The 25,332-nt window shown below is 32.5% G+C and overlaps 1 protein-coding gene across 1 annotated transcript; it reads right to left on the reverse strand.

Annotated features, from left to right (window-relative positions):
* Positions 1-2,902: 2,902 nt before the first annotated feature.
* Positions 2,903-20,752, reverse strand: LOC129956957 (sucrose-6-phosphate hydrolase-like). Its single transcript, XM_056069015.1, has 3 exons — positions 20,457-20,752; positions 11,595-11,664; positions 2,903-5,150 (listed from the first exon to the last, which is right to left on the reverse strand). Exons 1-3 carry the CDS (start codon positions 20,519-20,521, stop codon positions 3,687-3,689), a joined length of 1,599 nt encoding a protein of 532 aa, XP_055924990.1. The 5' UTR covers positions 20,522-20,752; the 3' UTR covers positions 2,903-3,686.
* Positions 20,753-25,332: the final 4,580 nt, after the last annotated feature.

Consider the following 25,332-nt stretch of genomic DNA (forward strand, 5'->3'; position numbering starts at 1 on the left):
GGGTGAATTGTCTCATGATTGTAATACTTTCTCTTTGTAATCGATAAAGTAAGAAAAAAATCGATTTCTTTAATTTGGTTTTCCAGACAAGTAGAATGCGTTTCTTGCCTAGTTCTAGTGCTATTTCCAAGCAGGACGTTAAAATAACAAAACAAATAAACACAAAAAAACCCTGCTTGCTGCACCTTAGTTATTCCAGTGAACTGAACTAAAGCAGTCTGGCGCTGGAAGCAATTGGCGGAATGTTGACCATGGCAATAATGGGACTAAAAGAAATACAATTTTCTTAAAATCTTAAAAATGAGTCTTGTTATATATTGCATTTCTTAATTTAAATGAAGAAAGAGCTGTTTTACATAATGCAAACATGAAATTCTTATTTTTAGCAAGTTTTTTACCGATAATAACTCAGGTAACACAGCCTGTAGCACAATATTGTACGACATTATATGATATTATTCAACGTTAAACTACAGTACTGTGCAAATTAATTGGGACAAACACAAAAATTTTCACAAATGTTGTTTAATTAGTATAGGTTAACTTACACGCACGGTATAGCAATCTAATACAAAATGTGTCCTCCTCTAGCTTGAATGAGATCCTGTACACGGTTTGGCATGGATTCCACTAAATTAGAACATAAATGTTTGATCTCGTCATCACGAAACCAAACTTTTATAGCATTCTCAATCATTGATTTCTTTGTTGAGCAGTCCATTTTACTCACATATCTCTTTGCAGTACTCCACAAATTTTCGACGGGATTTACATTAGGAGAATTACCAGGCCAATCCAAAACCGTTATTTTCTGTTCTTCAAAAAAATCCGTTGTCAGCTTAGACGTATGGCATGGAGCAAGATCTTGTTGAAAAATACCAACACCACCAGCGAACGTTTGCATCATAAGCACAATTTTACTTTATGTTATAGAAATGTATTGTTTAGAGTTCACCATCTCTTCAACTGGTACTAAGCTTCCAGGTCCTCCAGAAGTAAAATATCCCCAAAACGTCTGTTTCTGAGGGTGCTTAACTGTTTGAATAAGATGTTGTTCCCTGATGGGTTCTCCACCACTTCGCCTGACAAATCTTGGTCGAAACCCTTGCACAAGAAAATGCTTTTCGTCACTGAATACAGCCTTCTTCCAATCTTGTGCATTCCAGGATTGATATTTCCTGGCCCAATCCAAACGTTTTTTCTTCATTGCAGGTGTTAATAACTGTTTTCCTATTGGTTTTCTTGCAAATCTCCCAGCTTCAATAAGCCTTCGTCGAACTGTCGATGAATCCACGCTCACACCAGTAGCTAATAATTCTCTCTGAAGATTTCTACTTGTTTTATAAGGATGCATTGTACTATTTTATACGAGAAATTTGTCTGTTCGAGGTGTGGTCTTGCGTTTGCGTCCACATGCACTCTTTCGTTTTGTAGAAATTGTCCCAAAGTTCTTTTGCTGATTGATAATCCAAGAAACACTGGATTTTTCAACTCAAACTGCTGCAGCAATATCCCTCACAGTCATAGAAGTATGTTGACTAAGAGTAATAATTCTAGTCCTTTTCCTGGGAGTGATATCCATTTTTTAAATATATGTCAGAAAGAGACAATTCACACAAGCGACCACTTCTTACAGCAACTAAAGGGGAAAATTTTTGACATGTCATGATTACGTGGTCAAACCAATTTAGACTAGTCAAGGGCAGTCGTGTTTGTAAGAAAATGCAGTTGAAACCGGTTTAAGGCAGAAAATCCCCGAGAAAGGAACAATTTTCTTAAAAAATATGTTTGTCCCAATTAATTTGCATAGTACTGTATATTATATAATATTGAGAATATTGCTTTATATCATAAAATATTTTACAATATATGTGTACTACTAGGAAATAAAAAATATTTGAAATTATGTTTGTGAAAATTCATGAATGATAAATAAGCAAGTGATTCATTCATTTATGTACATTTATTTTGATATCTATTCTTACTTACATTTATTATGAATATGCTTATAAATGATATCAAAAGATATTCATTAAAAACTTGATAAATATGCTGAGTGAATGAGCTTTTCATTAAGCCAGTATTATCCATCAAGATAACGTATGCGCAGAATAAGCAGATACTTGTCCCATTTCTGCGCATGCATAATCGTAACTTGATTTATTATATTGGTTTATATAAACCCGCCTTAAAAGATGCGAACAGTCATTTATAAATACAGGGTGTTTCTGAACTTCACGCGCAGCCTAATAGAAATAGAAGAAAACATCAACAGGAAGCAGAATCATATAGGAGAGCTGAGACCCAAATGCCGATCTCGAGTGATAAACAGGCATAAAAACAAATAAGGTCACAATACATAAAGCAATAAGCGCTTTATTACGCATACATACACAAACAGTACAACAGAAACATGAGAGGAGGTGTTCGAAATTCCGACCATCCGCCTTGCATAGATTGGCGAATATTTTTAAGAAGCGAATATCGTCTAAGCGAATTCGTAAAACGATTAATGCCTCCTCACTCACGCGCTTGCTATTCTTTCGTGCTGACCACGAGAGCTCGTTTACAGCGCCACCTATTCGTTTAAGACACTGCTTTCTCTTATTTCAGATTTCCTGTTGATATTTCTACCTCCTCTCTAATTTTGTACACGAAGTTCATAAACACCTTGTAGAATTCTACTCTAATTTAATTGCGTTTCGATTATCGCTAGAAACTTAAACATGTCTTGATTTTTTCTGGTAAAGTAAGTTAATAAAAATTCGATTCGAATCATAAGGGAAGTCTTAATATTTTATTTTATTTTTCTAAAGAAAACTTTTGTATAACGATAAATTATAACAGCATTGTTGAGAATCTTCTGAAAAAATCATATAAACAATGAAACGAGTCTGCAGTCTTAAGCAGTAATAATATTTAATAGCAATAAATTACAGCAATATAATTACAGTTAATGCAATAGCAGTAAATTACAGCAATTGCATCTTTTGCCAGTACTTTGGGAAAGAAACATTTGAACACATAACGAGTCGGTCATCTCCACTGCAATTATATCTTTCAGAAAGATGGAATTGTATAAGATAAAAAGAATAAGATCAAGACCAAGTTGCCGATATCTCGGATTGAATCATTCAAAAAGCTGAAAGTTATTTCAGATTTCTCAAAATCCTTTTTCGCGTTGATTCTTTAACAAAAATTCTCTACAATCCACCACAAGATATGGGAAGAAAATTATCCCACTTTTACACGGATTGTATTTTACAATTTTGTCACTTGTCGAATGCACCCATTTTATTCTTAATAATACAAAATAAATGTAAAGATTTCTTTTTTAAAAAAATAGTGTAATATTATTTTGAATTGAAATTTTAGAAGTAAAATAAGAAATTTTAAAAGAAATTAAACTGTCTGAAGAAAATCTGAGACTGCACACGGAATTGAACTTACATCACATTGTAATAATCTTCTCCGGGCTCTTGTTGATTGCTCAGGGTTAAAAAGAGTTCTCAAGAGAGTTTTAAGAAGGTTCAATTGCCATTTTTAAACAAGAATTGTCTCTATTAGCTATATTGTATGATATTCCCACGACATTATACAATGAACTGAATGCCTGCCAATATCGGAAAGATATTGTAACAATGTTATTCGGCATTTTGTGCTAATAAGGGTGTTCGAGCCATTTCTCAGTTTATATTGTCCACTTTGATCGGCCACCAAGAACAGTTTTCAAGAACAGCTTGACCATTGTTTGCAAATACCGACAACTCTCTTTGGTCCTTTTCTGGGTAGATGCGACTACTCATGCATTTTCTCCCTCCATCTACGAAAACTTCCACCGATGAGTGGTCCAAAAAGACCCGCAGAGATAATGTGTCTATCCCTGTGAGGGGAATGCTTCGATAACCACTCAAAGAATGCTGAAGATATCGCCTGTCCAAAGTCAACCGTCGTGCTTGTGTGTCAACATAGAGATAAAGACCACCGTCTGTGAGGTTGGCGTCGCCAAGACGGAGGCCATATGTCTCCGCATCGCTGGATTTCACGTCCCAGGTCATAACGATTTCCATTGCTGTGGCGTCATCGTGTATTTTCAGAAAAGACTTGTTTAGGACTGTTCTGTTCAAATGATCCTCCTTTCCTCGAAAGTCTTCGATTTCTCTCACTGGCTCGATCAAAAGTGTGCCATCCTTAGCCAGTGTAAGTTCGCGTGGCAAAGAGAACATCCCGGACCAACCGAAAACATTCTCTGGAAAGGGGGATTCCCACATATCCATCCAACCGACGACAATCCTTCTGCCATCAGATGTTAAGAATGTTTGTGGGGCGTAAAAATCATGTCCGTTGTCCATCTCAGTGAAATTCTGCTCAATCTGAAAATAATCACCAGAGTTCCATTTGCCTAAGAAGTAACCACTCTGATAAAGATTTCGATTCTTGTAGCCTATCTTTGGCATTCCCTGCGGTGAAAGTACCAGCAAATATTTGTCGTCAATTGGAAAGAAGTCCGGACACTCCCACATGTACCCTTGTCCAATATCTGCCTTAGCGAGAACTTGCACGAATTCCCATTGGCGAAGATCTTCAGATTGGTATAAATGTGCCTCACCAAGGTCACCATCTCGGGTGCCCATCACTACATACCACCTGTTGTCAGCCCGCCAAGCCTTTGGATCGCGAAAGTGCTGTACACCTTTCGGCGGATCCATGACCTTTCCCAGTTTTGTGAAGTTTATGGTATCGTTACTGGTAGCCAGGCACGTCACTTGATGAAGTTGGTCGTTTTCCAGGAAAACGTTTCCCGTATATATTAAGGTCAAAGTGCCTCTGTCGTCCACGGCTGATCCAGAAAAACAGCCATCCCTGTCTTCATCGATGGATGGCCCCAGTGCTACCGGGAGGTGTTCCCATTCGATGAGGTTCTTGCTTCGGGCGTGACCCCAATGCATGTCGCCCCATACTGGCTCAGAAGGGTTGTGCTGATAGAAGGCGTGATAATAACCTTTGAATTCTATTAGTCCATTAGGGTCATTCATCCAGCCTTTGGGCGGAGACAGGTGATACGTCGGATACCAATCCCCTTTTGTCGATACTGAGGAATCATAATTGTCTCTGTCCTCAGTAGATCGATTTTTGGACTCATCATTATTCTGAAAAAAAAAAAAGATCCAAATGTAATTAAATATACTTTTTCGAATCCAATATTTAGTACAGAATATACATTAAAATATTCTTTTCTGCTCTTAATCTTTTTCTGCTCTCTCTATTATTATTTTGAGGAGGATACCAGTTCTCCTTTGTTTTCTATTTTGAAAAAAATAAATAAATTGGCATTACTCTTAGGAGGCGTATACTTAATTCTGTTCTTTTTCTAAATACAAGAAAGATTTTTCTGGTCTTTTTGTTCATTGTGTATACTCAAAAAATTAATAAATTTAAGAATACGAATAATGTAATACTGGTTAGAATTTATAAATTCGCATAGTTTCATGGGAGAAAACTTTTCATTAAATTAAAAATGGTAATAAACATTTTATCATCTTCTCTTCGCAGAATAAAAGAAAGGGATTATTTGATTAACTTTCTATTTTGATGATTATATGGGAAGGTATTAGTTAAAAATAATGACATCTATCCAAGTGAAGCCAATTATGGATAAATCTTGCCAAGACTAAGACGAGTTTACGGTGACCTGAGATTTTAATAATAGATATCACATGTAGAACTTCATGAAAAAGAAAGAGCAATTGAAATTATTGACCTTTTTGAATTTTTCTTTTATTAATGCTGGGTTTACACTCGGCCAGTTATAAAACGGCAAGGAGGCAGCGCATGCGTAGAAAGCTTGGAAAATGCTGTTCGGTCGATGCAAACAAATGCTCCGACGGGATAACAACATGCCGCTGTATTGTATTCCCCCCCCCCTCTTACTGCGCATGGCGTTAGAAATTGGCGTTTTTTGTTTTTTTTGGTGTGAAAAAATTGATCACTTATCATAGATTAATTCCGACATTTTATGCTCTTTTTAATGCAAGGTCTTTTTTTTTTTTTTTCATTTTCTTTGCTATTTTTTCCCTATAGTTTTGCAAATTTAGCTTTGCTGACTTTTTTTATTTTACCATGTTTATTTGTATAAATATCCATCATTTTAATACGATACGCAGTGAAAAAGAAAAATTCAGGGAAGCCAAAACGACAATTTATAGCCAAGCATGGAATGCCTTAATTGTGACAAACAGGAATCAGTCCCTTTCTGCGCATGCGCTGCTTACTGGCCGAGTGTAAACCCGGCTTAAGAATGAATGCGCCGTGTGTATTCGTTGCCACTGTACAGAACAAATCCTTGTATCGAAAACTACCAAATTCAGTAAAAATATATTTCAAAAAGTGGGAATGAGCCCATAGGAATTATTTTTTGATATTTTAATCAGCAAAGTAATTAACTTAAGATAAGCTAATTTTTCATGTTTTTCATTAATAACTTATGTAAACGTAATCGATCAAAAATGAATTTTATGGCATTTAAAAATTTAAATTTGAACTTTTTAATTATATTTATATCGATTTAATTTGCAGGCAATTTTTTGCTAACCTTTTCAAAATTTCTTAAAAAAGCTTTTTTATTTTTTTTTTTGTCTAATATGTGGTACAATACTTTTCATTAAGCAGTTTCATTAAGTCAGTTCATTATCAATAAAATATGAACTGTTTTCATTGTTTTAAAAAATACTTAATACCATTTTTTTTCTCAATATTGACAGTTAAAGAATGAAGATAGAGTTTATTCTTTTTTTATAAGTCTATGGCAATGTTGAAAAAGAATTTTTAATTTATTATTATATTTCTTCAAACTATTTATCAAATCTATTAATCAAGTCTACGATAGATATTAAGTAGTATATTTGATAAAACGATTGATTATACTTATTAATTCACTGGTTTTAAAAATCTCGGGGTTTTTTTCCTGTCCTAAGAACACAATTGCAAGCAGTTTTTATAGAATGGAACCAATAAAATAAATTTCTTATCTTACTATCGCAGACCAGCAGAAATAAAGAAGGCTTTAATCGTATTTAGACTATTACAAAGTTATTGTTACGAATCTGTGATACTGCTTCCCAGCATAGTTGGTTCCATAGGAGGTCCCAGAGCTTGGCGACAAACTTGGCGACCATTTGACGACTTTGACGCCAAAATAGATTATACCCCAAAAAACCAGAATTTTCCCGATCCGTCCAGTAGGAACGGAGATACGCCTCGGACGTTCCTGATTGGTTGAGAGGCTTCTAGCCCCGCCTCCTGAGACCTATAAAAGGGGCAGCCGCAGTTGCCAGAGTAGTCGTGGACCAGTGGAGTCGAAGAGTAGTCGGGATCGACGGTAAAGAACTGGCCTTCCAGAGATAAGCGAGCAGCGACGGAGTGAAGCTAGTGCTGAACTAAGCTGTGCGCTACTGTCTGCGGTAGAGATTTGTTGTATGCTGCACGTCTCGGCTGAAGATAATCGTCTTCTGTGCTGTATATAGTTGTCGTCTTTGTGCTGTCCTGTGTGTCTTCGCATAAATAAACGTCGTTGTTTTATTTTCTACTGCCGCCTGCTGATTGAGTGTCCTCCACACCATATAACTCCCACTATCCAAACGAACCCCGGAAATTTCGTAACATTATAAAAATCAAATCATAATACAGGTCAGATAAATCAATTTAAATTTAGGTAAACTTACCTAAAAAAAATCAAGAAATGACAACTCTAATTGTTATATAAACATAATATAATATTGAGCCAACCTTATTAAGCATAGGTTATTATATGTCCTCTAAATTATATATATCCTCTAAATTATTTGATATTTTGAATGCCGTATAATATCCGGAAAATATCGTTACAATATTGCAAGGCATTTTGTGCTATTAGGGAAGATACCTTTAATGTTTCCGTCCTGGCAGTTAACATTTCTTCTTTATTATTGCCTTTCCCTTTACCTTTAGGATATTTTGTTCGCAGTAATCACTTTCAAAAACTTGCCCAAAGTGAATGTTTAGATCTATATTGTTACGAATCTGTGATACTGCTTCCCAGCATAGTTGGTTCCATAGGAGGTCCCCGAGCTTGGCGACAAATTTGGCGACTTTGGCGCCAAAATAGATTATACCCGAAACATCGAGAATTTTCCCGATCCGGTCAGTAGGAACCGAGATACGCCTCGAACGTTCCTGATTGGTTGAGAGGCTTCTAGCCCCGCCTCCTGAGACCTATAAAAGGAAGCAGCCTGCAGCTGCAGGGTAGTCGTGACCCAGTAGTGGTAGAGTAGTCGGAAGCGACAGAGTAGAGTCGTCGCGATCGACGGGGAAGAACGAGTCTTCCAGAGAGAGAGTAGTCGTGGACCAGTGGAGTCGAAGAGTAGTGGGGATCGACGGTAAAAAACTGGCCTTCCAGAGATAAGCGGAGCAGCGACGGAGTGAAGCTAGTGCTGAACTAAGCTGTGCGCTACTGTCTGCAGTAGAGACTTGTTATATGCTGCTGTGTATGCTGTTGTTGCTGCACGTCTCGGCTGAAGATAATCGTCTTCTGTGCTGTATATAGTTGTCGTATTTGTGCTGTCCTGTGTGTCTTCGTGTAAATAAACGTCGTTGTTTTATTTTCTACTGCCGCTTGCTGATTGAGCGTTCTCCACACCATATAACTCCCACTATCCAAACGAACCCGGAAATTCCGTAACAATATAATGTAATCTATGTACTTGATGTTTGAATATATGATCTGATCGTAAATTTTCTTTTTCTTTAAGTGAGCAAAAAAACTTGCTCTCATCTATATGGAAACAATTTCATTCGCCAATTTTCCATGGTTTTCACAGTTGGCTCGCAAATATTTGTAAAATTTGCACATGCCTACTTTGCTGAATTTTGTCTTCAAATCTGAGCTATATTTTTAATCTCCATTTACATGTATCTGGATATATATTCTATACCAATGGGGAGAACTGAAGAAAAAAAAAGATTTGGAGAATGGGAAAGAACAAGGCCTATATAGTTACAATTTATTATTAATAACTATGCGTAATTAGTAATTGTAAAATGAGTCCATGCAACTTTTATTACACTGTATTGCGCTTGCTGGGCTGAAAAGAAAGTTGTTGCGGACCACACCCTTAAGCTAACAATCTAGTTGGGTTCCTAGTTCCGTTTCGTTTAGTTATATTAACGTCCCATTTATTCAAGCAACTCTAGGGCTATTTTGGGACGGACCACGTACTTTTGAACTGTGATCAGATGACGAGACAACACCCGAGTTGGCACCTGTCTAACCAAACTTCCACACCATTGGAAGGACATTTGGCCCCGACAGATTTAAAGTGCACCAGACCATCTTACACGATGGAATCGGGTCCCGAACCTGAAACCCTCCAGTTCCGAAGCCGAGACCATGCCACCAGGGCACTATGGCCCTAATTGTGCCCCTAAAACCAAAACTTGTTCTCAAGGGAGAATAAGATCGACTCTGCTAATCAACACGTCCTTGAAACATCTGAGGTAACGTTCATTGTCGGATGCGAAAATCTTATGCGGTTTCGCGCGTGCATCAGAAGGCGTTTATTTCGTCACAAAAAATGGGCAAGAGGGAAGATGAAAGTAGGAGATGTTTACAATTACCAATAAGGTGAACTCAAATTATTGGCAGAATTAGAAGGCTTAGTAACCGCTCTGCGTACCACCCCTTAGCGAAGCTATAATCGTCGAAAAGTTCTAGTCTCGAGGCGGACTTAAGGTGGGTTTACAGTCAGCCAGTTATAAGATTTCAGTAAATCACGCATGCACAGATGGAAGAGCGTACAATAGCAAGTGCTTGTCTCGACTGGACAAGTGCTTGCTACTATACAGTTTTTGCGCATGCGTGATCTTACTGGATGGATTGTAGTTGGCTGAATGTAAACTCTACACTCATCCAATTCCAGATTATAGTAAACTCATGCATGCGCAGACAACAGGTTACGATGTGCTGAAAAACCAACCAATAGCAAGTACGTGTTTCAATGAGACAAGTATTTGCTGCTGTTAAGTTTTTGCGCATGCGCATTCATGTTAGATTGACTGGAATTGGTTGAATGTAAACTCTTTTTCTGGATTCTGAGACGAATAATAGAAGACTGAAGTTAAGATTGATTTTCTAAAAAGTTTGCAGATAAGGGGATAATTCGTGTTTTGCTCGGGTGAAAACTTTCAGCAGCTAAAAAAATAACAGCAAGTAATTTGTTACTTATACATGGGTTGGTTTATAAGTTTTTGAACAGATAATTAAGGGTAACGCCAGCGGACAGAACCCATAGCATTCAATTCATGTTTTTCAGTCATAATCTTGTTACACTGGGGAGTGCGAGGAAATATAGCGAGGAAATCGCAGTTTGATCCATCAATATAAAGTGAAAACGCTACATGTGAAATATTTTACATGTGAATATTATGTTACCTGATAGAACAACGTGTTAACACAAGATTTTAATTAAATAAAAAACATAGTTTTATTTCTTTAAATTGTTATTTGAATATATTAAAATTTTTTAATCGTAAAGTACACAGAATAGGGTTATGTATGGAATAACACATAGGACAAATTACCTCCACGGCTTTGCTGGCCCAAATGCAGTCTTTAGTCGAAATTTTGCATATAAATGTGGCTGAATTTCGTTGATTCAGCGTTCCATTTTACTCTTTCAATGCACGCATGCTTGCAGTCTTGTTAGCATAGATCTTTGACTTCAAATAACCCCCATAAAAAGAAATCCAATGGCGTAAAATCTAGGGGGTCCATTCTCAGATTTTCAAACTGTGGTCGCCAGAGCATTATTTTTGAAATGGATAGCAATGAAAACACATTGTCTTATCGTGCAACGCTCCCTTTTTACTAACTCTAAACTATCAACAGTCAAATGATTTTTTAATAGGGTTGCCAACACTTTACTGCACGAATGGTGGTGCATTCAAATCTTGCGTTAATGTTTTAGCCGTCAAGATTAACCCTTTATAAATATTTTATTTTTGTCTGCCTCGAAGCTTAGTTCGTCTTTTTCTTGCCACTTTGAAATTCGACATGTATGCTTTAAGCAAAAGAACATACACACACATGTGCGTATGCACACACATATAGGCCATTAGCACGAAATGGTAAAGAGGTAATAGTAGAGAGGTAATTTGATAGTGTTAAATTTCTTTTTCGTTTGTTTTGGATCGAAGTAGTGCTATTATTTATCAATTGTATAGAAAAAATTTTAAGCCTTTTCCAGTTTTTTTTTCTATAAAATAAAATTTTTTAAGAAATGCGCATCTTTTAATATGATATGTTATTATACTAAAATTAAATAAGAAAAAGGTAAAAAAAAAAATTGATAGCAAGTTTTGCCTCAGATACAAGAACAAGTAGACAAAGAAAAATTAAATTTGTAAATGATATAAATTTTATTCTATTATGAAAAAGATATGCAAATTCTTAAATAAATATATTTCTTCAAGCGCCTTTTATTTATTATAATATAAAAATCACAAATAACTACAAATATAATTTTAAAAATTAATGTAAATCGATGAAAAATGAGACTAACCTTTGATATTTCTTCAATGACTTGAAAGGCCTTTTCCGTAGAATAAGTAAAATCATCATCTGTTAGCTGTCTGAAAGATAAAACATTCAGAATTAAAGTTTCAGTATTTTTTCTTATGTATAAGAAATGCTTTTATAGCTGCATCTCTCTTTATCAAAAGTTCTACTGAAAGACTGTTGAAGAAGGATCATTCAGACATAATAATTCATAGTCATATGACTTAGAATTCATATTACTAGCCGCCTTTGGCGACCAGCTTGTTCACCAAGATTGTTGATTTTTTTTAGATTATTAAACTATTAATATGAAATTCATTTTTTTTATAATTTCAGTTTATTTGATATTAGCCGCCTTTGGCGACCAGCCGGTTCGCCAATCTTAATGTTCGTTTAAATTTTAATAATTAAATACTTTACGCAATTCCAACTTTAATAGATTCTTCGTCAAAATATTTTAAACCTTTTTGGGAAATTAATAGTTTTGGAAGACATCTATTTTCCAGTAGGTAAGTTATAGAGAATACCTATAGTGATAGTTAAGCCTATTTTCACTCTCGATTATAAAACTTCCCGATTAAAGCTTATTTCTTAATTTCTTTTGTATCTTCTGACTGAAGGAAGTGTTTGGCACGGCTAATAACATTAATAATATAATAATTTTATTTAAATGACGAAATGTTGAATTAAGAGCAGCTGTAAAAACGCTGAATAAAGCAGTCTGCTGAAACTTTCGTACATCGATATGTTTACATTTCATTGCTGATATTCTGTAGTAAGTAATAACAGTGATTTCTGTGCTACGTACTTTAGCGTTTTATATATATATATGAATTATTGTTGTAAAATAATCGAAAAGAAACCGGCTTCGTTAAGTTGATGTTTAAAAGCTATCGTAATGACAGCAATTTGTAGAAGTAAGGCTTATTAACTAAAAAAAAAAAAAAAAAAATGCCATATTTCAGTTATCTATACTAACAGTCATTGGAACAGTGGTCTTGAATTCTGATTCTATTTTACCGGGTGATTCAAAACTCAAAACACTAACGGTGAGGAGAGGCAGGAAATACAAAAACAAGTCAAAACCGAACAGGAAAGCATGACCAGTAAAACTCAACGAATTGGAGAATACTAACGACCAATCCTTGTATTTGGAATTCAACTCTAGTCATTTAAATTTCCAACAGTGCGCTGAAAACGTTCAATAATTTACGGATGATGAGATAGATGGCGTACAAGTCGACCCCGTTGTTAAAGTCTTCATCACCACTACAAATCTCTGCGATTTATTTCGTGGATTTGCCCCGATCGCCGTTGTGAATTCCTTGAAACTCCCCAAACAGCTTTCAGCTTGACGGATGAAATTTTTTATATGGAATTTCCATCAAAACTGTAGATTTCTATCATTCAGAGGAAGTCTGTTTCTTCTCTTGTCAAAGAACAAATGAACACTAACAAGTGATAACTAAAAGATTTGCAGAGATACACATAGATAAGATTTAGTATATTGGTGTAGAATCTAGGTCATAGATTCATATAAAATTTGGAATTAAATCAGTTGACAATATTTTGTTTTTCCTAGCATATATACGCGATGGTTCAAAAGTGAAATAATTTAGATGAATGACATTTGATTCATGATTTTAGAATCTAAAGTGCAGATTCTTATCAAATTTGAAGCCAAATCTGTCCGTCTGTTAGTCAGTATTTTCGCATACGTGTCTCAAGAATGGAAAGCCTTAAATGAATGAAACTGGACATGTGATTACAATAGTAATTTTATGCAAAAATGTCAATCGAGCGTGGAAGAGATGTCGAAAATATACATTCCCCCCCCCTGGTAGCTATGTATTAACTACATGGCAACAATGAATAGCTGTGCAAATTGTCAAGTTAATTTATTAACTAAATAAATAAATTAACCTACATTAATGTCCCGTTTTAAAGCAACACCAGGGATATCTCGGGACAGACCTTATAATTTTGAAACGCGGTCAAATGACGATAACAGCACCTGAGATGGCACCCCTTCACCAAGCTGGTTGTATGACTTTTACGTACAGTACACTTTGCGTACCAGTCATAAGAATGTCAATCAATAGTCTCATTTACAATGTTGGTTATTAATAAGGGTTAGTTAGTTATTAATAATAGTTACATTTACAAGGTTGTGTTATTAATAAGGGTCAGTTCTAGAAGAGGTTACAACATTTTAAACGTTGTCTAAAAGTGTCATATTTGGCAAGAGTTAGCATGATGTTTGACTCAATTTCGAATACTTAACGATACGTTCATTAATACAATTTCATGCGTTTTAATACTATATGAATAATTTCCACTTCACTTTTTATGAAAGATAAATTGCTTTTCAATGTATTTATTCAAAAACGTATGATAAAAATCATTGAGAAATGATATTTCTTCTCATATAAATAGTGTATCCACTTCGAAAAAATAATCATTTCTTTTAGATTTTAGATATAAATGCATTACTTTACATAAATATAACGTTTTGCATTAAACGAAAGAGTTTGCTTTTCATTAATTTTTGCTTTATTTCTTCTTGATTCGTTTATTTAATTCAATAAGTTCGAACATTAAAATATGTGTTATTTAAATATAGGCACTTAAAAAAAGTTGTTTCTTAAATTTAAAGTACAATTAAATGAGGTTAGTGGTATTGGAATGATTTGTAAGAAGGGAAAAGTTGCAAAAGCAATTCTTGAAATGCCGTAAGTAGTAAGAAAAACTTCCTACTACGGATGTTAAGTTTCCATGCTATATCAGTTTTTTAAAAAATCAGTTTCCAGAGTAGAACGCCATTACAAATTTAAACTTTTCTGTTTATCATCGTAGATTTCATTTAAGTGTTGTTACATTTTTTTAAAAAATCTGTATTCTGATAAAGATAAATTATTTGTTCATTATATGACTTTGCATTTTGAATATGAAATATTGTAAGTATATGGTGCATAAAATAAGCAGCTTACTAAGTCAGAAGTATATTAACATCTTGCTAACTGATCATTTGTATCTGCGAAAATTTGTAGGAGATATTAGCTGAATTCACATTTAATTTTCTTCTAGTTGCACTATTTATTAAACCATAATCCAAATCTACTGTTAAAAATAAAACCAAATTAAGAAAAATGATTTTTACATTAATATATGTAGTATATGTTCCTCAGAAACTAATTTTATGAAAGATCGTTCTTATATGTACAATAAGTCATAAAAAATAGTGTTAAATGAAATTCTGTTAATACACTCTTCAACAATATACATCTACACCTTAATTGAAATGTTTACTGATTAGCTATGCACTTTTCCCATATTTTAAACAATGTAATTATTTCTAATTTCAGAAGAATTCATGGCCATTTTAAATCTTCCAGGGGCTCTGAGATATTGCAAATCTCAAAGCCCCTTTTTCTCTCCAATTTTTTTTTATTGATTTTAATTTAATATTTATTTAGAAATTTTAAGTAGTAAATTTTGAAAACTGAAGTCACAAGTCCCTTTCTAAAAAGTCCATTTCAATATTATACAAATAAAAAAAGTGCACAGTTAAAACGTAAAATTAATTTTAAGCAAAAATATAGAAAACAAAAGACAACTTTCTATAACACTCTAAACAATATTGTAAAAGGAGGAAATATATTTTTTTAAACTCTAAAGCTCCAATTTTTTTAGAATTATAAAATAACATAACGAATAACTTGTAAATGGTAATTAGGAATATTACGATTATTGTTATGATTTCAATAAATTTGACTGCAGGGCACTCTGTCATAAAATGAAAGTATAAAACTAAATATCTTTCTACAACTACTAAAAATTATAAAGAGCTGAGGGTATTTTTCTTTGTTGCTTTTTTTAACTAATAACTCTTTGTTAAGATTTGTCATTTAATCAGACTCTCATATTTAAATACTTCTTCATCCAACTAGAATATTATGTTAACTTACCTGCATATACATTTTGCGATTAATATTTATCATAAGTATTCTTTATAAGCTTCTTATGCATTCTACTTTCCAAATTTGCATCATTAATTGAAAAATAAGAGAATACAGCGTTTCAAAATCACCTAAATTTGTAACAATGTCACAAAAGACAAAAGGAGAATATTTTAAAATAATATTCAATACCTTGCAATATTATAAAAACCAAATAAATAGTAAATGCGGGATAAGTTTAAAAAATAGTAAAAAATGCTTTCTTAAACATTATTATTCCATTTTCAGCTGTAATGTTCCATTAAAATATCCCGAGTTCTATTTTTAATTCATAAAATAAAATAAGGACTGGTTTAGGAACTTAAATAACAAACTACCTGATAACATGCGAGCGCGCACACACACAAAGGGGGGGGGGAGGGAATGGAAAAAAAATTGACTTTTAACATGGAAGCATATACTTTCAATCTCACAGATATCTCCAAATTTTTCGTAAAATTATTCAAAAATTAAAGTATGGAATATTTAGACTTTAATCTAAAAGTTTTAATTAATCAAATTAGATTTTTTCCAAGAATAAAAGTGAATGTATATAATGCGTCTATCAGTTTATTTAAAATATAGACCTATGTACATAGAGATACTATATTTAACACACGTATATTTGGGAGAAAGAAATATGCAATTCAGTGCATTTAAAAATATTAATACAAAAAATAATGTTATTTCTAACGTAAATTATCTTGAAATTTTAAAAAATTCATTAATTTTATTGGTTTATCAGTCTTTGCGTATTTTTATTCTGTAAAAAGAATACAGATCTTAGATAGCATGCATGTTTTATAGTCAAGATCTTCCGTTTATATTTACGTATGAAAAGATAAAGTTTTCATATAAACGAGAATACTAGATTTTTAAATATAAGATAAGATGTATTTTTATAACTATATCAGGCTTGTTAAATTATTTATTTCATGTGTATATGAATTATTTATTTGATTACCAGAAATTTAAAAGCTTTGAACAGATTTATTTCAAATAGTAGAAAATTTATCAACTGTTAAATTCTCTTATTGACCTGTGTGTGGGGGGGGGCTGAAATGCACATTTAAATGATCCACTTATCTTAAAACAATTGGAATCGTTTGTGATGGTAATAGTTAAATTCAGGTGTTATTTTTTAGAATGGAATTTCTATTTCAGGTTTTCTTTTAAAGTTTATTGATTTTCATTTGAGAACTATATTTAGCATACTTTGACTGTGAATGAATAACGCAGGGAATTGACATGATTTGCAAGTAAAAACTATTTTTGACTGTAAATTTTTAGAATGTTATCACAGAAAAGAATCAATATTTCTCTTAATTTTTGATGAATTAAAAATTCGAAAAATCACTTTCCTACCCTCCAACATATATTTGCCAAGTTTGATAGGCAGACGGCCTGGTGTGTACGGATATACACATATAGACATTAGTTTTTTTCCCCTTGTGTTTAAGCATCAAATTTTAGTTAAAATGCCAATAGATTTTCTCGCCAAATACTCTTGCCAACCGATAACATAGGTTTTAGCAAACCTAGACTAATCACTCCATACCTTCATTTTTTTCAAAGGGCTACGCATGATTTCTTGGCCTTTTATGACCCATACGCAAATGTCCGTACGCATCAGTCCCACTACCCACCAAGCTTCCACTTCATACCAGTGGGAGGACATTTGGCCCCGACGAAATGAACATGCAGCAGACACGCTTACACGATCTGTTCTTGGGTGGAATGGGGGCCTCGAACCTGCAACTGTCCAGTTTCAAAACCGATACCTTACCACCAGGCCACCGCGCCCCCTGTGGAATTTACCAAAGATCGCACGCTAAATTTTCGCCAAATGGCGTAACTGTTTTCCGCCAGTGAAATGTAAATAATGCACAAGTACTGGTTCTCTTCACTGTACTACGAAATCACAATATAAACTTGAAGATAGGTAGCATTCGCGGCCGTGTCCAAGGTTTGCAACTTTTTGAGGAAAGAAGGGAGGAGGAGGAGGAGGTGGGACAATTTTATCTGAGAATATGCGAGAAAGTTTTGGGAAGACCCCTCTCGCTGGTTTAAATGCAAGATAATTTGCGTAAAATAATAACATTCAAGGAAAAATAATTATTTCTCACAATACAAATGTCACTTAAAAGGTAGTAGAGTTTCAGTGCTGATTAAAAAACACTTTTTGTTTTGTTTTGTTTAAATCGAGAACTTTTTTCATGTACAAAGTAAGCTTCAAGACTTAATACATAGCAGAATCTTTATAAAAAATATTTTTACGGTATGAATCGATTTTTATATTATTAGCGATGAAAAATCTGAAATAATTAATGAATAAATGAATGAATAAAATATTCGATGAATATACAAAGATAATATGTACATTTCAAATCGAAATAAATAACATTTTTTAATTTTTCTGTTCAAATATTTTAAATAACGTATCAAATAACAAAATAAAGTGAATTTTTTTTGACATACGGAATTTTATCCACTTGTTATCTTTTATAAGGTAATAACAATTGTAAGTTTCGAATTTGGAAAAAGAAAACGTATGTAACGCTCATAAGAAAAAGAAATGAAATGATAAATACTGAAATTTAATTTTTTTGACAAAATAAAGTATGAAATTGCAACTAAAAGTACATAAATTAAAGAAATAAAAAAGTTAAAATCAATTGTTCAAATGATAGCCAATTCTTAATAAAGAGAGTACTATTTTTAAAATTCATATAAATTTTCTATATTTTCATAAACTATAAGTGCTTCAACAATAGCATTTTTTGACATTGTTAAACGATACTTGATTAAATAGTAGGAACTTGATCGAACGATTCTTGTGATAATGAAACAAGAAAAGTTTGTGTATTTCTAATTTTGTAAAAAAGATGCACGTCTAATGAATAACAAGGCATCATTTACAATTTCTGGTATTCATTAAGTAAAAAATACAACAACAACAAAAAACAATTTGATTTTTGAATAATTATGTGTATAGAATTTCAAAATGTTTTAAGCATCTGAAACCAAATGAATTAAAAAAATTTTAAATTGCTGGGATATGAATCCTTGCGATCAAAAGTATTTAAACGAGGAAAAAAAACACGATAATTAATAATAAATAAGCTTTTTTAACTTCTTGCATCATTTTGAATTCAAGCAATGAACATTTTTTCTGAAATAACTAATAGAAAAATAGCTTCTGAAATAACTAAAAGAACAAGTTTAACAAATCATTAAGGAATTCTGAAAACTTTGAAAATTGTATAAATGCTTTCATCAACAACTGTAGTATAAGAATAAAATTGCACTAAAATAGTGAAATCGAAAACAGGACAAAACATTCAGATATCAAGATAATTTATCTTTACTCTACTCGATTCAAATTCCACATAACAAACTTCAATGCACTTTTTGAATAATGGGATAGTGACTCAGAGATTTTAAATCAGAAGCCCTTAAAATTTTTCTTTAATTTTAAACCAAATCATTGATGAAATTAATTCGAATATGAAAATAATAACTCAACATTCAAATGAACAAAATTATTATTTTCGCATGAATTTTAAAATAGTTTTGGAAATCAGCGATAAATAATGATAAAGCTAAAGTTGATGTAAAATGTAGAATTAAAAGCATTAAATTCTATTTCGTAACTAATTTCGATTAAAGAAATTAAACACTGAAATTATGATAAATTCCTTTTTACACAGACTATAAGCTGAATTTATACAAGAGGAAAAGCGAGTCTCGAACCTGCAAACCTCTGACCTTATTGCTCAGACCTTATCCTCAAAACAATATAATGTCAACAGGCTGCAAGCAACAAAACATGAACATGTGATGTTTTATCTATAAATAGGGTTATCGATTCTAAACTACAGAAGGCCACTGATATAAAAAAAAACTTTTAATACAAAAATTGTACATCATAATGTGACAATCATACGTCGGATTTAAATAATCTTTTACTTTTAATAATTAAGGAGTAATAAGAAAATCAAAATCATTTTTTCCTCCTCTGTATTGGATGATCAATTTATGAACTCGTTAGAAATTTTAAACGTTCGGGAAAAATTTTCCTTGCTAGGTCAAGATGCAGTCAAAATTTTATATATGATTCAATCAAATAAAAAAATCCACTTAAAAAAACCTAGAATAATATTACAGTGAAATTTAATTCGGGTTTTTAAACTAAAATTTAGCAATAAGCATTTTCAGAATCAATTAGTAAAGCAGACTTTAATAGGTATGATCATTAAAACGACTTGATACTTTTCCTTCAAATTTACCAAAATACAACGCTGTGTTTTCTAAAACTTAGAAAACATAAACTTTTAGAAAATACAAAGATGTGTCTTCTAAAACTTTTTCGAAACGTGCACATGACAAAGAATTTCGAAAGCAATCGTAGCGTTTCTTTTAAAATGTAATTCTATAAGTTTATATGATTAGATTAAAGTTAACTATTAAATACGAAAATATTTTAATTTCGACTTTTTTCCCCTTTTCTTTAGTTTATCCAATCCTTAACTGAGTAAAAATAAGTAGTGTTTCTTTTGAAAAAAAAAAAAAAAAAAAAAAATTAAAGAAAGAGTTACTTAGAGAGCAGAAAGAAAGAGTTAAAAAGAGAGAGGAGAATCAATTTTTGTTAAAATTTGCAAATTTTAACTATGAACAGTCATATTAAATTATTCGGAAAAAAATATTACGCTGAAATATATATGTATATATATATATATATATTTCCTTATCATCAAACTCTCGGATCGTGAATTCATATAAATATGACATAAAAATACTTTTAGAAGAATAACTTTATAATACTATAGAAATAATAAAAAAAGGTTAAATTTTAAAAATCTACTTACTGAGAGCCATAACTATAGTCCAAAGAATTTACAAAAAACAACAAGAGAAGTGTGAAAATCAGCATTGTTAAACGTAAAAAATCACGGCAGTGATCATGGAAAATTTTTTATTTCGAATATTTTCAAATTAAGTCGAAAGTCCTCTCATAAACAATTCATCGGAAGAAAAAAGGTGAGGAAAAATATAGAAATTGGTGAATTGATTGCTGTTGTCAGTTTATCGCGCATTCCTACTGCGCAACGTATGCATTTAGTTCGTGTTCGAAAAATGCATCTGCGGTTCTTTTTCCTTCATTTTCATTTACGAGTGGGAAAACCCTTTATCAACAAAAATATTTTCGAATGCGATAAAGTTTCCATGGCTTACAATCGAACGATGCCTTGTTTTTTGTTTTTGTTTTTTAATAGTTGATTGTTTATTCCATTTGCCAAGTTCAACTTCTGATATTGTTATACAAAAACAAAACTCTTGAAAATGCTTCACAAAGATTAAAGAATGAATATATCATTGTTTTTAAAACTCTCGATTATTAAAGATATCGGAAAGAAATAAAAAGTATATACGTATATGCTTTTGCTCGTAAAAAAAATTCTTTTTTTATAGTATTATAATCACAATTTTGAAAATTTCGAATATTTTTGACATTTTTGACCAGAATATATACGTAGAGTGTTTCATAAATTTGGAGTTCTAAAATTCGAAAATAAGCGAATGTATGAAGAAAAGAAATCAGATTTGGCTTCCGACAAAATTAGAATTTATCTATAGCATAATGTGAGATTTTAACTATTATTAATTAGTATTACTAATGTGTAATAATTAATGTGTTACTAATGTGCTTAACTTTAATCAACATTTTTTTTTTTTTTTTTTTTTTTTTTTTGCATATGCATGGAATTTTAATAGGATAAGGCAATGAGCAAAAAAAGATTTTAAGCATGTTCTGATGATTCCGATTTCTTAAGCAGTGCCAATTTTCAATTTATCAGGAAAAAAAAACAACACAGCAATTTGGTAAAAATTATTTTTGATATCAATTTTTGAAAAAAAAAAAAAAATTGTATACTATCGTCTATCGATTATATCATATCGGTTTATCGATAGTATGACTATGAATCGTGAGCAACGGTGAATCACGATACAGTGAGTTGATACGCACGATTAATTTTCATATTCGATGCTTAACAAATGTTTACTCGGAAATTTTTATCATTGGTGCATTAGTGTTAATCTCACCTTCCAAACACGAAAATTGGATAGAATTTGATATAAATTCGGACGTTTGCGTGTGTATTGTGTTAATGTTTATTTTTGTGGTTTTAGAATATGGCGCCTTGAGAAAGATGGAAAAAAAAAGTGATATGAAAGAAAATATTAGCACGAGAAAAACCTCATTGTTCTTGAGAACGGGGATGTTATTCTCTGTTTTTCTTATTTTTACATAAATTTTGTTAAGATTTCTATAAGGGCATTGTCATAATTAAATATATATAAATATTTGCTTCAAACATGCTATTTTGGAACGAATTGTTTTTTTTTTTTTGTTCCCTAAACTGAAAAATTTCAGCAACTGGTTGCTATTTAAATATAATAAAAGAATTAAGTATCTTTTATTTTCAGATAAATGTTCAATTCAAACAAATTATATATGTATACAGGGTGTTACAGAATTCGACCGACAAATTCAGTGAGATGGTAGTAGGCATCAAGGGGATAAAAAAAAATCACCATACAACATAGGGTCACAAACGACGTTTAGTGGGTGAAAAACGCAAAAATATAGGAAGTTGGAGAACTGTTGAAACTGTAAAAAATTAATAAAAAAAAAATAACAAATGGTGTTTCAATTATGAATTTTTTTGAAGTGAAAGCACATTTTTAAAAGTTTTTTTCGTGCATGTAACATGCCGATTTGATGATCCAGGGGATCGTAAATTACTGAAAACGAAACAGTAATTTAGAACCCTCATCTGCAAAAACATTAAAACTTGAAGAAAAATAAAAGCTTGGAAATGTAACGAATTTCATATTCTTCAATTTGATTTAAGTATGTAATATGAAAACTGAGGAGTTTTAAGATATTGAAGAAAAAACTAAAATGGGCACCAAGAAACATCGCTGCAACATCGGTACCGATATTTGCAGAGGGTGTTGTCAATTTCGAAAGATAAATTCAGTGAGGTGATAGTAGGCATTAAAGAGATGAAAAATTACCATAAAACATAAGCCGCAGGTGACGTTAAATCGGTGAAAATCACAAAAACACACGTCGAGAAATGAATGGGCCTGGTGAAAAGAATGCCATATGAATGCAAGGATTAGGGATAAGGTAGTGAAGAAGAAGAATTGTAAATTGCTTGTAAATTTCACATGTAATCTCTCTGAATTTGTCGATCGAATTCGTTATATATATTCATTTTATTTTTATATTTTATTTTCGCAAATAGCTCAATTTCAAATGTATCTTTTCTGCAACAGATGCTAATCATTATCTAATTTTGAACTCTTGTTATAGCATTTATTCAAATTATAAAAATACTGCTATCATTAGAAATAACTTTTTAAAAATCTGTGACTCAAAGCAATTATATTTATTGAAGCACTCCAAAGTTGTATGCATTTTTTAAAGCACATTTTTGTTTAATGCTTTCTATACTAGTTCGTATGTCTAAATTTCTCAATATATTTTTAAAATTTAAATATGCGTAGGTTTTTGTGGAGCCCTGAAACTTAATTCAGGATAAAAATCGATTTAAAGAGAACCATGTGTTCTTACCAATTTTTTTAGTGATATTTTGTTTAAAAAAACTTAATTCAGTGCGATACCAGATATAAAAAAATTATGTAGTGATAAATCTAGAAATATTTTTCAATCAACTGAGGCTAGAACTAAGAAATCAAAAAAAAAAAATCTATAAAAGCTTTTAAAAATGTTTCACAACGAACAATTATTTTAAATATCAAAACTGGCAATACTCAGCATTTTTAAGAAATCGTTTCGACTTTCTTATCAGTTATTCATGCATTTGTGATAAAACATCTGCGTCATGAGAATTTGAATCTGTATTTCGCACTTTTCGTGATTATATTAATCATGTTATTTCTTTATCGAATTCTAATCTATTCAAAAGAAAATAAATGAATGGATGATGTTTAAAGTCTAAATTAAAGAATCTCCGTTTGTAGCAGTTTGTCTGTATATAGATTATCCACTCTAATCATTACCAAGTATTAATTTCGAAACTGTTAGTGATAGTTGCTTACTTCTGATTGGACAAATCTTATAAACGACGTACTATCTATTCTTAGATATGGAATCTACCTTTATTTTTGAGCATGCATTAGGTGATATCGATTTTTCCAAAATGGGGTTGAGCAGAAACAATTTATAAATTTTTTTTTAGCATAAGTTTAGTATAAGTAGCTATAGTGCCCCGATTAGAGTGGACACTTTGCATATGAAAGAAACTAACAGTCATTGTAATAGAACGTTATGCCATATTGTTATAAAAGCATTTCAGAGCAACCAGAAATGATATTACAGTTTTTTTTCTTTTTTTAACGAGTGCATTGCATTACTGTTTATGAAAATGAGGATTCGTATTGTTACGAATCTGTGATGCGACTTCCCAGCATAGTTGGTTCCATCATCAGAAAGACAGTTTTACAGTCATCTGTATTAGATGGAGTCCTGGTGTCGCGTCGGAGGTCCATGAGCTTGGCGACAAACTTGGCGACCATTTGGCGACTTGGCGATGAATTTGGCGAATTTGGCGTCAAAATAGATTATTCCCGAAATATCGAGAATTTTCCCGATCCGTCCAGTAGGAATCGAGATACGCCTCGAACGTTCCTGATTGGTTGAGAGGCTTCTAGCCCCGCCTCCTGAGACCTATAAAAGGAGGCAGCCGCAGCTGCTGGAGAAGAGTAGTCGGAAGCGACAGAGAAGAGAAGTCGAAAAGCGACAGAGAAGAGTAGTCGGAAAGCGACAGAGAAGAGTAGTCGGAAGCGACAGAGGAGGGTAGTCGGAATCGAAAGTGAAGAGTAGTCGGAATCTACTGTAAAGAGTAGTCGGAAGCGACAGAGAAGAGTAGTCGGAATCGACGGTGAAGAACTGGTCTTCTAGGGATTAGCAGAGCAGCGACGGAGTCAAGCTAGTGCTGAACTAAGCTGTGCGCTACTGTCTGCAGTAGAGTCTTGTTGTGTGCTGCTGTTTGCACGTCTCGAGGCTGAAGATAATTGTCTTCTCTGTGCTGTATATAGTTGTCGTCTTTGTGCTGTCCTGTGTGTCTTCGTGTAAATTAACGTCGTTGTTTTTTTTCTACTGCCGCCTGCTGATTGAGCGTTCTCCACACCATATAACTCCCACTATCCAAACGAACCCCGGAAATTTCGTAACAGTATTTTACGCTTTGAATGATCAGATAAATCACTATATTCTTTTGTTGAATTCCACTGATACGACAGAGTATTTTAAGCATGTTTTCAAATATTAGTTATTATAATAAGAGAAAATTAAGTAAATCTTTCATATTAGAATAACATTAAATCATTCATATTAAAATAACATTAAATCATTCATATTAAAATAACATTAAATCATTCATATTAAAATAACATTAAAAAGACTTAACTTTTTAAGGTACCTGTCTACCTACGGAGACAAATTTTTGCCCGAATGAGACCCTCTAATGAGCTACTTCAGTTCATTTTCTGGATCAGTGTAATTGATCCAGAAAAACTGAAAAATATTGATGAGGAAATTCTGCGACAGAGATTCTGTAAAATGCATTCATTTGGATAAAAAGTAGTGGAAATTGCAACAAAAAGCAAAACACTCTACAAAAAATTCTATGGCACATATTCCAATTATTT

This window comes from Argiope bruennichi, chromosome 11 (genome assembly GCF_947563725.1).
Source record: "Argiope bruennichi chromosome 11, qqArgBrue1.1, whole genome shotgun sequence".
NCBI lineage: Eukaryota > Metazoa > Arthropoda > Arachnida > Araneae > Araneidae > Argiope > Argiope bruennichi.

Coding starts and splice junctions, on each gene's coding strand:
- LOC129956957 (XM_056069015.1), bottom strand. CDS start 20,521: ATGCTGATTTTCACACTTCTCTTGTTGTTTTTTGTAAATTCTTTGGAC. Junction 11,665..20,456: donor GACTATAGTTATGGCTCTCA/GTAAGTAGATTT, acceptor TTTATCTTTCAG/ACAGCTAACAGATGATGATT. Junction 5,151..11,594: donor TCATTGAAGAAATATCAAAG/GTTAGTCTCATT, acceptor TTTTTTTTTCAG/AATAATGATGAGTCCAAAAA.